This window comes from Equus quagga, chromosome 14, assembly GCF_021613505.1.
Source record: "Equus quagga isolate Etosha38 chromosome 14, UCLA_HA_Equagga_1.0, whole genome shotgun sequence".
Taxonomy (NCBI): domain Eukaryota; kingdom Metazoa; phylum Chordata; class Mammalia; order Perissodactyla; family Equidae; genus Equus; species Equus quagga.
This window is the reverse complement of record NC_060280.1, coordinates 18,566,888-18,582,806: the sequence shown is the minus strand read 5'-3', so window position 1 is coordinate 18,582,806 and position 15,919 is coordinate 18,566,888. Positions and strand designations below refer to the sequence as shown.

Here is a 15,919-nt window from a genome sequence, read left to right as displayed (position 1 = left end):
AATATTTATTGAGTAAATTCAACTCAATTCCATGTTTGTTGAGTACCTGTTGCATGGAAGTGAACAGTTTTCCCATGTGCTCAGACAAACTCCACTGCAGTATAAAGGAGTATTTTCTGGACTAGAAAGAAGAAAAATAATAAATCTTGCCCTGTTTTCTTGGCTTACAGCCATGAAAGAGTGGAACCTAGGCCTTGCTACTTCCTTGTGACTAGACTTCGGACAACTAGTTTAACCTCTCCAAGCTGGCTTCCTAATCTGTAGAATGGGTGTGGTCACCGCTGACTTACAGGGTGTTGCAAAGGTTATCTGAGATGATGAGTGTAAAGAACGCAGTAGGAGCCCCACGTATTCGCTTCTTTCCCTGCATTTGGACACGATACCAATTGCTCTGAACTTCCAGTTTCCTGGGGATGAGGATCTCTGTCCTCAGCGTGGTGTTAGAGGACCCCTGGCAGTGATACGTGTGAAAGCTTTTTGCAAACTGTTTTGTGTTTTATTAGGGCCTGAGCACCTGGTGCCGAGTCCTTTGCTTCGCACTGTATATAGATTATTCTCGTAACTAAAGGCAAGCTGCCTGGGTCTGACTCTAGGCTCGACCACTTAGCTGTGTTATCCTGTGCATGTTACATTTCTTTTTGGTGCCTAAAGTCTTCACCTGGAAATGGCAATAATGATAGTACCTACTTCACAGGGGTATTGTGAAAATTAAATGAGATAACGTATGCAACAAGCACAGTGCCTGGAACGTGAGAGGGGGGCCTTAAAGCTTTGCTGTTGTTAGTGGCTCATAGATGTGGAAACTGAGGCCAAATGAATAACTCCCCCAGGGTCACACTCAGGGATGAGAAGCCCAGCTCTTTCCACTCTGCCATGCTCCTTATACCTTGTGTCCCTATGAAATGGAAGGTTTCCTGTACCTTCTGGAACCCGCTGGCTGCCTGGGAACCCTGCTTGGTGCTCTTCTCTTCTATAAGGATGGCCGAGCAGGATCGGCTCTGGGCCCAGCCTGCTGACTGATGGTGGTGAGCCAGGATGGGGTTCTCCCCACGCTGACACAGACAGGGAGAGAATTCCAGATTTGTTATGGCAGCAGCTACCATGCTCTCCAACTCTGGGCCAAAAGAGGAGGAGGAGGCCCAGCAGCTTCCTGGTCAGAGGTTCTAGGAGATTCACAGGCAGATCCCTTCCTGTTAGGGCCACACACAGAGAACTGCTTCTCCAGAGCCTGCTCCAACTTCACTTCGGCTCATTAAAAAGTGGGAGTGGGGTGTGAGCAGGGTTGCCACTGGTTAGATGAGCGCTGCAACGGCCTTAAGTCAACAAGATGCTACCGTACAAGAGGGTTAAGCATCACTTTCTGCCTAGAGCATCAGAAAGGGCGGTACGAAGTAGGCACCTAGGGAGACCCGGAGTGAGGGTAACCCTTGTGTGTGGCCTGGGCCGGGGACAGCTTGGTGATCTGTGTTTCTAGGAGACCATGTGCATCACGGCATGCTGTTGCATCATCTGGCTGGAGGAGAGGGAGGAAGGGACTGCACAGGACCAGGCACAGGCAGCACAGTGTCTGGGCAGGATCCCGGTCCACAGGCTCATGCACGTGGGAGCACGGTGGGCAGAAGGGGTTTGGGGGACACAGCACTGGAAGCTGTGGCACTTTGGGGATTGAATGGCAGTGAGTTCTGCAGGGACCCAGGTCGGCCCTCTCAGACAAGAGCTTTGGGAGCACAGGACAGTGTCCCCTTGGCCCAGGCACCTCTCACAGAGGGCCCCAGAGGCAAAGTCTACAGTGCTCAGTGCAGGGTAGAGACTAAGAGTGTGGGCTCTGGGGCCAGGCTGCCTGGGTTCAAATCCTGGGCCTGCCACTTAGGAGCTGTGTGACCTTGGAGGAAGGCACTTGACTTCTCTGTGCCTCAGTCTCCTCAGATGTGAAATGGGGATGATGACACCCCCCCTCATTAGGTTGATTGGAAGTTAAATGAGTTAATACAGTATAATAGTACCTGGCACGTGGTTAGCTGTTATTATTAAGTGGCTTTGTGGACAATGGAGATGGTGGGGTCAGGGGGTGGGGTGGGGGATGCTGGAGCAGGTAATGTGAAAGATGTGAGGTCTACTCATGAGCTCACATGGACCTGCCTTTGGGTTTCTAGAAACTCTTGGAGGAAATGGGAGCTGTCCAGGTAGCAGTTAGAGCCGGCAAAATGGGGGCTCTCACAGCCAACAGGAGCCTCTTTGCACCCTCAGGTTTGCAAGGCGCCTCTGAGGAGGCCCTGCTACCCCAATGAGTCAGTTTTCTAACATGGCTGCCAGTCGCAGGCCAGCAAATCACTGATGCTCTGGTCACACTGCATCTGGGGCCAGGTCTGCTGCCCCACAGTGAGGGGGAGACAGGCAGGTATGTGCCCACAGGAGGGTCTAGGCAAACCTCTGACACAGTCTTTGTCATGGGAGCAAAGACTGGAGGGACTGGAGGAAAAGAGACTCTGGGAAGAGGCAGAAAGCACCTTCCTGCATCATCAGGTTTCATTCCTCTGCAGGCCTTGTGGAGGGCAGGACTGAGGGAGAGTCACGGGGGAGGCGGAATCCAGCTGGCCCAGCAGGCAGAGCTGGCCAACCCCGGCACGGACGTCCCTGTGAGGTGGGGAGCTCCCCAGCGGAGCTCTCCCTGCAGATTCCAAGACCCACCGGAGACCCGATTCTACAGGTCCAGGCTGGCTGAGCAACCGGGGTTTAACAAGCTCTCAGATGACGGTCTGGGGCTCGCACTGTGCAGAACTTTGCCCGCCTAAAGGAGGGGGCTTAGACACGATCTGGGATCCCTTCCAGCTCTGCCAGTCTGTCATCCTGTGGTCCCCGAAGGCCCCAGGCTTGTGTCCAGAAGCCCCTGGCTACAAGCTCATCCCTTCGACACTCCCTGTTGAAGGGCCAGCTCAGACAACATGCTCAGGACACAGCCTCAGAGGGCATTGTTGGGAAGCTTTATTTCTTTGTGGATTTTGATTACAGCTTCTGATTAGGAACCTAAAGGGTGTGTGTCTGTGTGTGAGAATCTGTGTACGTGCAAGAGTCTGTGTGTGTGTGTGTGTGTGTGCGCGCAAAAAAGAAAAACAGGATCTAGGCCTACAGCTTTTGTGTTTTTGCGTGAGAAGACCGCAGTGAGTGCTCATGCCGCCAATGGGAAATGAGGGCTGGAGCCGAAGGAACCAGAGGCAGGACTGGACCCCGGGGAGCTGTAAACTCAGAAGGATGCTCTGTTCTTTGCCTGCTTCACAGATGGGAACTCACATGGTACCAGGAGTTCCAGCGAGTCCTCCTGGACAACCCCCTTCCCTGGCTGCCTGGCTGCCCCTGCTCCCAGGGACCCAGGCTCCAGACCCTGGAGGCTCCAGCCCGGCTCACAGGCCTGAATCCTCCCCTCAGGCTGCGCTGCCTGAGAAGCCCACTGTGGGTTGTCTGATGGGTACAATGGAGGGAGCCGCTCTTCTTTGATGATGCCCTGTGGGCTTCTGGAGAACTCAGGGAGGGCCAGTGCCTGTCAGAAAGGGCAGAAAATAAAAGAATACTGAACCTGGGGCCGGCCTGGTGGCGCAGCAGTTAAGTTTGCACGTTCCGCTTCTCAGAGGCCAGGGGTTCACCGGTTCGGATCCCAGGTGCGGACATGCCACCGCTTAGCAAAAAGCCATGCTGTGGCAGGCATCCCACATATAAAGTAGAGGAAGATGGGCACGGATGTTAGCTCAGGGCTGGTCTTCCTCAGCAAAAAGAGGAAGATTGGTGGTGGTTAGCTCAGGGCTGATCTTCCTCAAAAAACAAAAACTAAAAAAGAATACTGAATCTGATGTGGCCTTCAGTCTCGGGTCTAACCTGCCCCAGCTCCACGGTCCCTCAGGCCAAAGAAGGTACTGAGGGCTGGGCTGGACAGTCTAGGAGGCGGTCATTAACGCTTGCCCTGGGGAAGAGAGGAGGAACTGAAGGCACAGAAAAGTGAACAGACTCCCTTGGTCTCTTGACCAGGATGTCGAGTTGCTGTGATGTGAGCCCAGCCTGGTCTGACTCCACAGTCCAGATTCTTAAGTCCTGTGCTAATGGTCCTCCCTTAGAGGACCTGGGCATCCTGGCTCCAGCTCACCTGAATGCCTCATGGCTCCTTCTCCTGCTGGACTGGCAATGCAGAGGCCATCGGACCTGCAAACAGCCTCTTCATTGTCCTGACTTCCCACGAGCAGGGAGACAGAGTCGTGGCATTCGCGGGACCTTCAGACACCATGGGCCCCCCCCCCCCCCCCCGTCATGTCATAGAAGTCCACTTCTGACTCAAGGTCACAGGGAGAGTGAGCTTGTGAGGACCTGGAATCTGGAGCTCCTGCTGTTCCGCCAGGGCTCTCGGACCCTTGCCCGTGCGCTGAGCTCACGGATCCCTTCCCCTGCTTGGGCGTCCCTGGAATCTTGCCCTTCCCTCTGCCCCAGGGCGGCTGCACTTACGTGTGGTCTGAAGCCAAGATGGTCAGAAGCGCTGGCGGGTTTTGTGCTACCTGGTTTTGTGTCTCTTGAGGAGAAGGTTTGAAGCATCTATTGATTAGAGAGGTTTAGAACCAAGAGGAACTGAACTGAACGTAAAGGCTCTCTTCATGAGGGTGGTCGCATCTCTGCCGATCTTTTATGACTATTTTTTAGGAACACTTGTATTCTTGGGGAGCATCGCATGGCAGCTGTTTGGGGGAGTTGCCCAGGATTCAGGAGCTAGATTTTGCTTAAGAATCTGGCTTAAAGGCTCTGTCGTTGTGAGTGACACAACAATTTCAGGGACCGTGATGGCAAGGAGGCCAGGCTGGAGAGGAGGGGCACGAAGGGGACAGAACCCATCAAAATCGTGACCTGAGGACCGGAAGCAGTCACTCTTGAATCTACTTGTTGAATGTTTTGCTCTGTAGCATTCCCTTCTTTAATCTCCAAGCTCTCAGTATATTAAAAAAAAAAATTCCATTGGTTAAACCTTACAGTTTGCTATTGGCAATGCTTTGGGGGAACCGTCCATACTGGGTGAGGAACAGAAGAAAGAAAGGGGCAGAGCGGAGCACTCAGTTTGGGGGGAGGCCAGATGTCATCTGCAGAGGAGCAGAGGAGCCACCCAGAGCCACTGAGAGCAACTGACAAGCGGCAACCACATGGCCCAAGACGTTCCCGGGAAGCAGGGCTCAGTAAACCCCTGAGCTGGCTGCCTGTGGCCAAAGGCACGGGGGCTTGGCGCAACGCCATTTAGGAATGCAAGGGCTCCCCGAGGCTGCCAAGTTCTGCAACATCTCCATCCCACGAGCTTGGGATGTGGAGATACAAGAGGCCACTCTTTTCTAAGTATTTATTATCTAAGTTCCCACAGCTATGATGTGTAAGGAAGCAAACGTCATCGTAACATGAAAATATTCACTACGAGTCTGCCCGTTTATCAAATTCGTGCTCCCTCAGACATTCTTCCCTCGCTTCACAAGTGTCTCGTGGCTCAGGGCAGTTCGGACAACCGTCAGCTATGACAGGACAATACAAGTTCGGTGCCAACCAACTGCCAAGTTCATGAAGTTTGGAAAACCACACTGGATTACTCTACATGCAAGGTGCCGGACCAACGAGGGGCAGACGGAACTGGATCGGTTAACAAACGAAGACAAAGTTATGAGGAAGAGGGCAAGCTAAGTTCTTCGAGGGGAATGACTCAAATACTGAAAGATTGAAAGAGTTCCTGGGGAAAACGAATGGAGCTCTTAAACATTAAACAAAGAGCATCTCTTGTGAAGGTGCTGCGGAGGGAAATGTGAAGGATGTGGTATCATGTCAACAGATCATTTTGTTGGTATAAAAATAAATATACCGACACCAAAATCAACACACTAGATTAATTCTTTGTTCATTCTAAAAAGTAGTATGTATCTATACTTTGTAATATGCATAGCTAAAAATAACTTGTTTTCATAACTTCACTTCTATAATACATTTCAAAGAGACCTTTTAAATTAACTCATTTTCATCATTTCCTTTTTCATAATACAATTTTGCTGGAAATCTTGCTCACCATTGACTACGGAATTTTGATCTTCATTTGAAGCGGACTCAGTTTAAATGACCCTTTGCTGCTGCCCCAACCCTGACGGGACGAGCCCTCTGTGCCCATGGTTCTCTTCTGGTCTTCCTCCTTCCCAGGAGGTTGCCTGCAGGGTTGGGGTGGTTGGACTTCCCAGGAGGCCTCGGCCAGACAGCCTAGAAGGTTCCACTCTCAGGGTATGTGGGGCCCTGGTTTGATTCAAATGAACTTTGGGTATTTCTTCCTCAGTGTGGAAGCCACACACTTTCCCCGGGCGCCCACCGCAGCCCGCACAGGCTGTGGGCACAACCTCTGGCCCGGCCAGGCAGTGGGGCCTGAGCCCAAGGTGCTTGGCTGGCCCCGGCCGGGCTAGCTGCAGGGAGGGGGGGCACTTACTTGGCCGGCAGGGCTCTGGGCTGCCTGTGGCTCTCCAGGGGGCTCCTCGTCCTCGGGAATGTGGGGCATGGCAGCCTCCTGGCGGGAGTGGCCGCGTGTGCCCGGAACCTCCGCTGCGTCAGCCCCAAAGATGCTCCGGGAGGCCTGGGCTCCGCAGGCTGAGGAGACGCCAAAAGGACAAGTCAAATCGGCTCCCATCCCTGACCCCAGCTGGATTCCATTTCCAGGAGCCACGAGCTGCAGAGAGAGCCTGCTTGAGTTTGCATCAACAGGGGGTTGGAACAGGCGTGCAGGGGACATTTGGAATGACATTTCCTCCTGCTCTCTGGCTCTGTTGACAAAGTCAGAAGTGACCTTAGAGATTTTGCATCTAATTTGGTCCTTACAGTAAACACAGCTATCCCAGAAGGGAGAAAAGTGCTTCGAGCTCCTCAAGGCCACAGCTCATGGAGGACACGCCATTGGGATTAGACGTATGCGTGAGTACATTTATTGAGCACCTGCTGGATGCCGGGCACTACCCTAGGAGCATCACCAACATCGCCTAGTTCAGCCCTCACGGTGACCTCTGAGGCAGACATTAACGTTCACATTTTACAGATGAGAGAACGGCTGCAGAGAGCGGCAGCCACTTGCCCAAATCACACTAGGAATGAAGCATTTGACTCCAGATCTTCCTGCTTCTGAGGCCAGGGCTCCTTCCGCTCTGCCCCACAGCCGTCTCTGGTTGGGGAGGGTGGGGGGAAGGTGCTTCCTGACTTCCCGCCCCACAGCTTGCCTCACATCCTTCAGCAGCAATTCTGAGCCCAACGACGGGGCTCTCTCACTAAGGGACAGGCCTCGCTGGGCCCGTCAGCCCTGCTAAAGCCACGACTCTGGAGGCAACAGGCAGGACAGACCCTGTGGCCGTGCGCAGGGCTCCCTCGCCAGGCTGATCCCATCCCTGTGGGCTGGCAGCCTTGAGGCCTGGCCAGGATTGACCTCGATCAGTACAATCTCATCCGTATCACCACAGTGAACAGCTCAGGGATAGACAACAGATCCAGCCTCAGCCCATGAGCACACGACAGTGTTCTGAGACCCAGAAGCTTCCTCTTGTTCTGGGTGGCGCAGCGTGCTGCCGCTGCCATTCTGCTTCCATGAGGAAGGCCAGCCTGAGGGTGGAACCGACCCACACAGAGGGAGGCAGAGTCAAGAGACCTGCAGACAAACGAAGCTGGAGCCCGGATCAAAGTTCACCTGCAGCCTGAACTCTTTCGGAACCAGCCAGTTACACAAACAACTAAATCTCTTTGTGTTTAAGTCAATTTGGGTGGGGTCTACTTGTAACTACAAACTTGTAACTGCTAACAGCTCTTTCGTATGTCTTGCCAGTCTAGAGGTCTGGGACCGCGATCTCTGCAACAGACCCAGCCAAGGGGTCTGGCTCCCCCGCTTCCTCTTAGCAAAGGAGACAGGTGATGCGAGCTCTCCATCCAGAGAGGCGGCACAGCGAGGGGAGAGAGCACAGGCTTGGAACCAGGTACCCGGGTTTGAGTCCCCACTCTGCCCCTCACTGGCTGTGTGGCCTTCAACGCTGACCTCACCTCCGAGCCTTCATTTCCCTGTCAGAGATAAGAATGCCTCCCCTGCAGGATCCTTCAGATGATGAAATGAGATGACGCGCCCAGCACGGAGCAGGTGCTCACAGCGGCCAGTGCATGGAGGTCTGCGGCCCAGGAAGGCTGCCTGGAGTCCGGAGGGCTCTGCCTGGCCTCCTCCTGCTCCCAAACTCCTCCAGGTGCCCTTGCCCTAGCACACTGGGGGAAGCCCGCAGGGACCTGCAGGACCAAGAACCGCCAATCTTGACCTTCAGAGGTTCCTTGAAGGAGCTGTTCTGCTGGACGGCAGAGGAAAACCACCCGACGCAGATGTCATCCTCAGAGCCGGTCCTCAGCCGCAGCCAGGAGGCTGCTGGGACACACAGGGGAATGAAGGGCGCTGCCATTTACTGAGTCCCTACTGAGCTTTTTGGATGAATCTCCTGGGTGTCCACTATGAATCAGACCCCTCGTCAGCTCTAGCCAACAAATACTGGATTTTGTATTTGCTGATTTGTATTTAAAGAATTCGAGAATTTTAGCCCCCGGGGTTGGTCATTGTAACCACCATCTTGACTTTTGTCACTCTCTGTGGTGGAACAGTTGGGGTGACCCCTGCTGGTCAGCTCGAGGAACCTCGTCTCAAGTAGACTAGCCATGAACTGAGGCATTCATTCATTCATTCATTCGCCACAGACACTCATTTACACTTCCCCCCTGCAGGCCCTGTGCTGGGTGCTGGTGGCGTAAAGATGATGAAGACGTGGTCTTGGGCCTCGAGAAGCGCAGAGTCCAGTAGTGGGAGGCAGTTGGCAAACAGTATAATGGGGTAAATACTTTGAAAGTGAGAAGATGCAGGATCCCAGAAAAGGGTCCTTAACTATGGAAGCTATGACAGGTGGGATACAGTTTTAGTGAAGATTCCACGTTACAATCAGTGTTTGAGCTGAGCCACGAACACTCAAATGCTGAATAGACTATCTAAACAGAAGAGCTGGAGGCCTGGAGGGCAGGGAGATACGATTTTAGCCTGGCTCTTGGGAATGAGAGCTATGGGGCCAGGGCATGCTGTGGCTCCCACCCCAAATGTATGAATAAACTGAGCATCCAGTTTGCCCAAAGATGAGCTCCATGATTAATTTCTATCACCTTCACTTGGACTTCAGCAGCAGTGACATCAGTGGTCAAAGTATTTGATAACAAAGGTTGAGGGGAGGAAAAGAGTATCCACAATCCCCAGTTCCACTAGGGAAATAGGCTACACTGCCCAAGAAACCTCTTAAAATGATGTGTGATGTATGTGCAGGTCCTGGCTGTCTTAATAGGAGTATGATTCGTAAAACATGGGAGGTGACAGTTCCACTTTTCCTTTACGTCTTAATCTATACAAAGTGTATTGTGCTCTGCAGGTTAACAAAGATTTAGACAAATGAACCATGTTCAAAAAAGGGGAAGCAGGAGGCAGGGAGACAAGAATTTGCGTTTCAAGAACTAAAGACCTTTAGCCTGGAGAAGAGAAGGTGCAGGGAGGAATAAAACCTCTTGTCGGATATTTGGAAGCCATTCATGCAGTTCTGTTGTCCCCAAAGGATGGAGGACCACCAATGACTGAAAGGTCAAATGAAAGCAAGGGAAAACTTTCTAGTGGTTGGAACCATCTGAAGATGGGCTGCTCCTTAAGGTAGTGAGCTCCCCATTCCAGGGAGAGTTCCAGCAAAGGCTGGGGCAAGGGTCACAGGATTCCCAACCCACTTCAGGGGCTTTTTCCAACTCTGGAAGTCCCTAAAATCCTGGACTCTTCCTGGTCACAACAAACCACGGACTTGATGGTCCCATCCCATAGGATCCTGCGATCCTAGAATTCCAAAGTCGCATCAGAGAATCTCTCCCTTTCCTCTGACTCTCGCTCCTCCAGAAAGACCGGGAGTCAGTCCCAGGGCCGGAAAGCAGAGCGAAACAGAAGCGGGGCAAGACAGACAAGCACCAGGAGGTGCGAGCTGCCGCAGGAAGCCGCAGAGTGGAGGCCGGCTGCGGCCCCACCCTGGACGAGGCCGGACTGCTGCCCGGAGGGGCCCTGCGCCCCGCCTGCCGAGGCCATTCCCACGCTGCTCGGCCCTGTTTCCTTTCTCTCCCATCCATTCTTATAAACTCGCGGCTTAAAATAGCAAGGTAGCAGCGGCGGCCCTCCCCCGGGGTGACATCTGGGTTCCGCCGGAGCTCGTGGGCACGCGGACCTCGCATCCATCACGGCGAAGTTTAGAACACAATCTCCAGGAAGCGGTGATCTAGAGCACCGGCCATAAAAGGAAAAAATATTCAGAAACGTTTGGTCTCCCAGCGGCTCCTTCTTTAATCCATTTTCAAGGCCCTTCTTGCTGCCTCTCCAGCCTGGTCAGTGAGGGGTAGGTGGGTCATTGCCAAGAGCCAATCAGCTCTTTGGACGCTACTCACTCTGCCGCCCCCCCCCCGCCCCGCCCCCCACCAGTGCTTGAGCATAACCTGGCCCATTTCACAGGAAGGAAAACTGAGGTGCAGAAGGAGGGACGCGACCTGATTGGGTCCAGTTACCTTTGTACCTGGTGCAAATCATCTAAGAGCCTCTGCTCAGATAACTACCCAGTCATTGGTGTAACTGAAGGTTGAAAGTCTCTAACCCATATTTAAATATTTTATCTGCCCCTGGCCATGCTCACGAAGAAAAGCAAAGGAATATACTTTTCTTCATTCTTTCATTCATTAGATATTCCTAGGTTGCCTGCTGAGTATCAGACACTATGCTGGATGCATTTCAAGTGCTATCTTATTTAACCCCCATGAGATGGGTTTTATTGTTTCCATTTTATATATTAAGGAACTAAGGATCAGAGAGGTTCAGCAACTTGCTTGAGATCACACAGCGAAGAAGTGGCAGGCCAAGGATTATAAACCAGGCTAGTCTGATTCCAAGCCCCATCATCCTTCCCCTCTTCTGCTCAGCCTCCTCCACCAGGAGTTCTGACCCAGCATGAGGACCCGCCCCACAGCAGAGGACTGGAGTGTGCATTCCCAGTGGGGATAAGCATGGTGGTGGGGCGGAAGCAGCAGGCTGTCAGGCCAGGGGTTTTATGAGGACACGAGAGGGTCCCACAGTTTGAGGCTGCGTGACCCCCACCGTGGGGTGGCAAATCCAACCATTCATCTGCTGGTCCATCCACTTACCCACTCACCCTCTGACTCCTCCATTCCCACAACTGTCCATTAGTGTGTCCACCCAACCTTTCACCCCAGGAAGTCCCACACTTGTTGGGTCCACAGCACAGGCTCCGCCGCTGGGAACAGCTGCTGTAGGCCCCGTGGGCCCTGGGGAGAGGGTGCTCTGACAGTGGCCGTACAAGCACAGGCATGCCCACCCACAGCTGGTGGAACACCTCCATCCTGCAGCCCTCAGCAGGCGGTACCTACCTGTGGGGGCCGCCTATGACCCAGCAAGCACGGGGGCCCCCATCAGGAGTCATGATTTAGAAAGGGCCTGTACAGAGACCCCTGCCTCCAGCGCTCTCAGCAGCCCTGTGAGATGGGTAACTAAGTACTATTATTATCAACGTGATGATCAGGCCCGTTTCACACATGAGGAAACAGAGGCCCCGAGACTTGCCAGAAATCAGATGGCCCGTGAAGGGCAGTGCCCAGAGCCAGCTGCAGGTCTGTCTGACTCCCCAGCGCCTTGCAGGGCTGAGCCAAGCGCTTCCTGGGTGTTGTTCTTGGCAAGCAGTGGCTTCTCGCCACGGCCCCAAGGGTGCCTCTCCCAGAGCCTTGTGACCAGTCCCAAAGAAACCAAGGGCCCTCCGACACCACAGTGTCCCAGGGGCACGGCCTGCCAGCTGAGCGGCTCTCACATTCTCTCTGTTCATCCCTGAAGGTCAGGAAAGAGCCACAGGCCCTTCTGGGAAGCAATGGGTTAACCCAGACTCCACTGACCTTTCTGGAATGACTCAGAATTCTCAGAAGGGAGTTTTTTTGTTCTTCCAGCTTTGAATTTTTGCTTTCATTTTAGCAACACAAAGAATTTGAAAGAGATTAGCTTGCTATTAATACCACTGGTCTATCTCTAGATGAAGAATTCGGATGGACGGAATCGTTTGGCATGACTGCGCACACATCTCTCTCACTGCCTCTGCAAATTCTGGAGACGACAGCCAGTCCCACCCCCTGCTTCCATCTTACCGGCCCAGATGGGCGCACGGACTTGCTCAAAGCCACACCTGTGAGTGAGGCGCCGTCAGAGAAGGTCCCAGAGCCCCTGCTCCGCACGTCAGTTTCTGGCCCCTTATCTGAAGGGTTGGCTTGTAGTAAGTCATAAGCAAACGGTCTGTGCATCCTGCTCATCCTTCCTTTCACGGCTCCACATGGGGAGACGATGCTCCCTGCTCCCTGCGCTCACCCGGGGCAGTCCTGGACACACTGGGAAAGACTCAATCTTCAGAGGTCAGCTCGAAGTGCTGAGAGGCACCTCTGTGGCTCCCTGGGCCTGGCCAACTGCAGAGCTGGGTCCTGTACCCCACAAGCGAGCCCCATGGGGTCCACCTCAGGACAGCCCCATTCTGCTTCCTAACCTTGGGATGCTGGGGAGACTTCGGAGCTGACAGATTGGGTTCCAATTCTCCCTCTGCCTCTTTCTTGCTGGATTAGTCTCTCCTGGCCTCAGTTTCCTCATCTGTAAAATGGAGGTAAGAGCACCTATCTTTTAGGGTTGTGGAAAGGATTAAATTAGGAAATACATGCAAGGTGCTGGCAGATAGTCTGTACTCTATGAGTTTCTTTCTCATTCTCTGAGAAGGACAGCTGAGTCCTCTCAGCCACGGTGTCATCAAAACCCAACCAAGGCCCTGAGAGTCTGGTGTTCATCCTGGCAGCAGAGACCCCGGCTTTGTCTTTTGCAAGTAAAGGAGACATGGTCCTGGCTTGGCTAGGGCTTCTCCTATGTACTGACAAATAGATAAAAGACCATCAGACAGATGGGAACTAAGCCCATGGGGGCCATACGGTCTGGGGATGCTGACATTCCCTCCGCTGTTGTGGGGCCAGTGGTGGCAGGCGGTGGGTTCAGAGAGAGAGGGCACAGCACTGTGATCAGCCCAGATACGCTGTGGTCAGTATCTGGGTCTACGCTGTCATCTGTCCCAGGTCTGGGCTGTGGTCATCCCAAGTCTGAGCTTCGGTCAGTCCCAGGGGAGCAAGGGTGGGGTACAGCAGGGGAGAAGGAAGAAGGGGAGGATGAGGGACCGGAAGGGACTTTCCCAATGACTTCTTGCCCTCAACACAACGCCTCTGGTCCAGGGGCTGGGAGCACAGGGACAGAGGCCTAGTGGTGCTTCGGTGAGGCTGGCCCTGAGTACTCCCCCCTCAACACGCCCTGGGCTCTGCACCCTCTGGCCACTGCTCTAGTCCTGAGGATCTCTCACAGGCTCTGTTGGCTGGGGGGGGCCTCCCTCTCCTGATTCAGAACCCATTCTAGCCCTGGGAGTGAGCCAGCGTCTGCTCAGACCAGTGCCAGGGCCACGTCCAGGTGGAGAGCCTGGCCCAGCTCCCAGAGGAAGAGTGCAGGAGTCTGCGCAGTGCTGCACAATGCTGGGGGCACGGGATGGATGGCAACCCAGGCCCCTCATATCTCCTCTCCCCTCATTGCCCTTGGCCTCAGGCAAGGAACAGCAAGGCCATTCTGTGGGCCCTGCCTTGTTTGGGGGGTGGACTGGAGCAGCAGGAGGCAGAGAAAAGGGAGCCATCTCTGTCTTCCTCGTCTCAAAGGGCCAGCCCTTAGGGAAATGAAAGTGCGCAGGGCAGAGGAAAAAGATTTGGGAAAAAACACCTAAGTAAGGGTAAGTGTCCCCCCACCCAAGACTAGTAACAATTCTGGGGTGAGGGAGGGACAGGCGAGGCGGAGGAGAAGCAATGGAGTGTAGCCTCTGGTGAGTGCTCAGAAAGGTGCCTGTGGCCCGCTTCCCTGCGCAGGTGGAGAAAGATCCCTGAATCTTCGAGCAGAGAGGTCTTAGGCTCCACTTCCCAGACAACCCGGAGGAGAAGACCCCAAAGACAGGAAATGGCTATTTGGCATGACTCTTAGCTGAGGCCTTTAGACATCCTCCCAGGATTCCTCACATCCCCGGGGGTGGGGCCAGGGCAGGGCGAGTGAGCACAATAATTTCTGCGCACCCCAGAGCAGAGAGTTGCCAGACCTGAAGCTGCCTTGAGAAGGCTGATTCAGAGGTTACCTACTGACAGGAGCGAGAGAAAGCATGATGGACGTCTTGTCAAATGCTGGCCAGGACAGACGACATTGGGCACCAGGGCGCCCCGACTCTCCCATGCTGGGGAAGACCCTTGGATCTTAGAAGCTGCTCTGGAGGAAGAGGAGGGTTGGAGAAACCCTGAAATGCCTGGGACCCAGTTCTACACCCCATGAAAAATGGTCAAGCCAGGGCCAGACCTCCACCCGCCCCAACCGGCCACCCCCTGGTCCTGACAGGAAGTCAGCCAGAACATTTCCCCAGGTTTCCTTTCCAGCTTGTTCATTTCAGCAATTCTTTTTTAAAAATAAACCCACTTGAAAAATTTTTTCTTCTTGGAAATATGTGCAATTGCTCAATGGGAGGCAGTTCAAAGGCACTGGGAACAGGAGACAAGGATCCCAGCCTCCCATTTATCTCCTCGCAGAAATAAATCTTGCCCCGTTCTCTTTGTTCCAGGCCGCCAGCAGCCTCTTCCTTGAGTCACCCACTCCAGGGTGACATGAGTCGTCGTCCTGGGGTCAAGGACCTCAGGCGTTCCCGGGTCTGCGAGGCTGACCAGGGCACTGAAGGGCCATCAAGAAGAATGGAAGACCAGGAGCTGCCTCCCAGGTCCTGGGGCTGGTTCTGCCCTCCCCGGCGTGTGACCTCGGGAGTCACTGAGCCCGTCTGAGAAGGAGGTGAACTTCTAGACCCTTCCAACTTGTACTTTGTCGGAGCTTCTCCAGTGGTGTGCAAATTGTCAAGAATTTTGCCAGCTGGTTGTTAAACTCAGACATCATTAAAAATGAAATTACATTAAAAACAAAGGAAACCAATACCCAAAATAACCACACGGTAATTATTTTACTATTTTTACTCATGAGATGACTTACGCCTATGGTATCCGTGTGGTGAGACACTATATAATGAGGTGCTACTGTGGAGTTGGAAAATGTTCGGTTCGCAGCTTGAAATTGCTCACGATGCATTTATGCCACAGAAATCCGCAAGTGCTACACATGGAGGCCTTTTCCACCCAGAGAGCCGGCTGTTAAACACTTAGCAGCACAGCCCTGAGCCTCTGGCCCCTGCCCCTCACCCCTGCCGGTGCAGAAGGAACACAGGCGCCTTTACCATCACCCACGATGGCGCAGCTACGGAGACGTGACTGCCAGTTGCCTTTGCACTACTCATCCTCCGCGCACCGTGGGCCCCTAGCACTCCCCGCATCCCAAACACAGCCCCTTCTTCCCTCCCCAAGCCCACCTCTCCCACGCCGCCCTCCACCCTCCGCCCTCCGCCCACGTGATTGGCGCTGAGTTATAACCGGGAAGTCATCATGACTCCTCCCTCTTCGCCAGCCCCGGATCAGTCGGGTGGACTCCGAGTCCGGTCAATCCTCATTCAGACGTGTCTGGATCGCTTGCCTCCTTCCTGCGGCCACCACCCCTGCCCCAGCTATGTGTGACCTGAGTCACTGCAAGAATCGCAGATGTTTCCTTATGTCTGCTCTGGCCCCTTCCAACTACCTTCCGCAAGATGCCAGAGCAGTCTCTCCAAAACATAAACTAGATCATCCTTCCCCTTTTTAAAACCTCTGAGGACTGCCTTTTCCATGGGAC

General features: G+C 53.8%; 1 protein-coding gene across 5 annotated transcripts in view; it reads right to left on the bottom strand.

Moving 5' to 3' along the window:
- Positions 1 to 15,919, bottom strand: part of IRAG1 (inositol 1,4,5-triphosphate receptor associated 1) — a 119,751-nt gene that overhangs the window by 70,423 nt on the left and 33,409 nt on the right. For 4 of the 5 annotated variants that reach the window (XM_046686074.1, XM_046686076.1, XM_046686078.1 and 1 more), the window contains exon 2: positions 6,473 to 6,630. In XM_046686074.1, coding sequence (XP_046542030.1) covers positions 6,473 to 6,630 — 158 coding nt within the window. Of the gene's footprint in view, positions 1 to 6,472; positions 6,631 to 15,919 lie in introns of those variants that run through there. The other variant, XM_046686079.1, reaches the window with a different exon arrangement.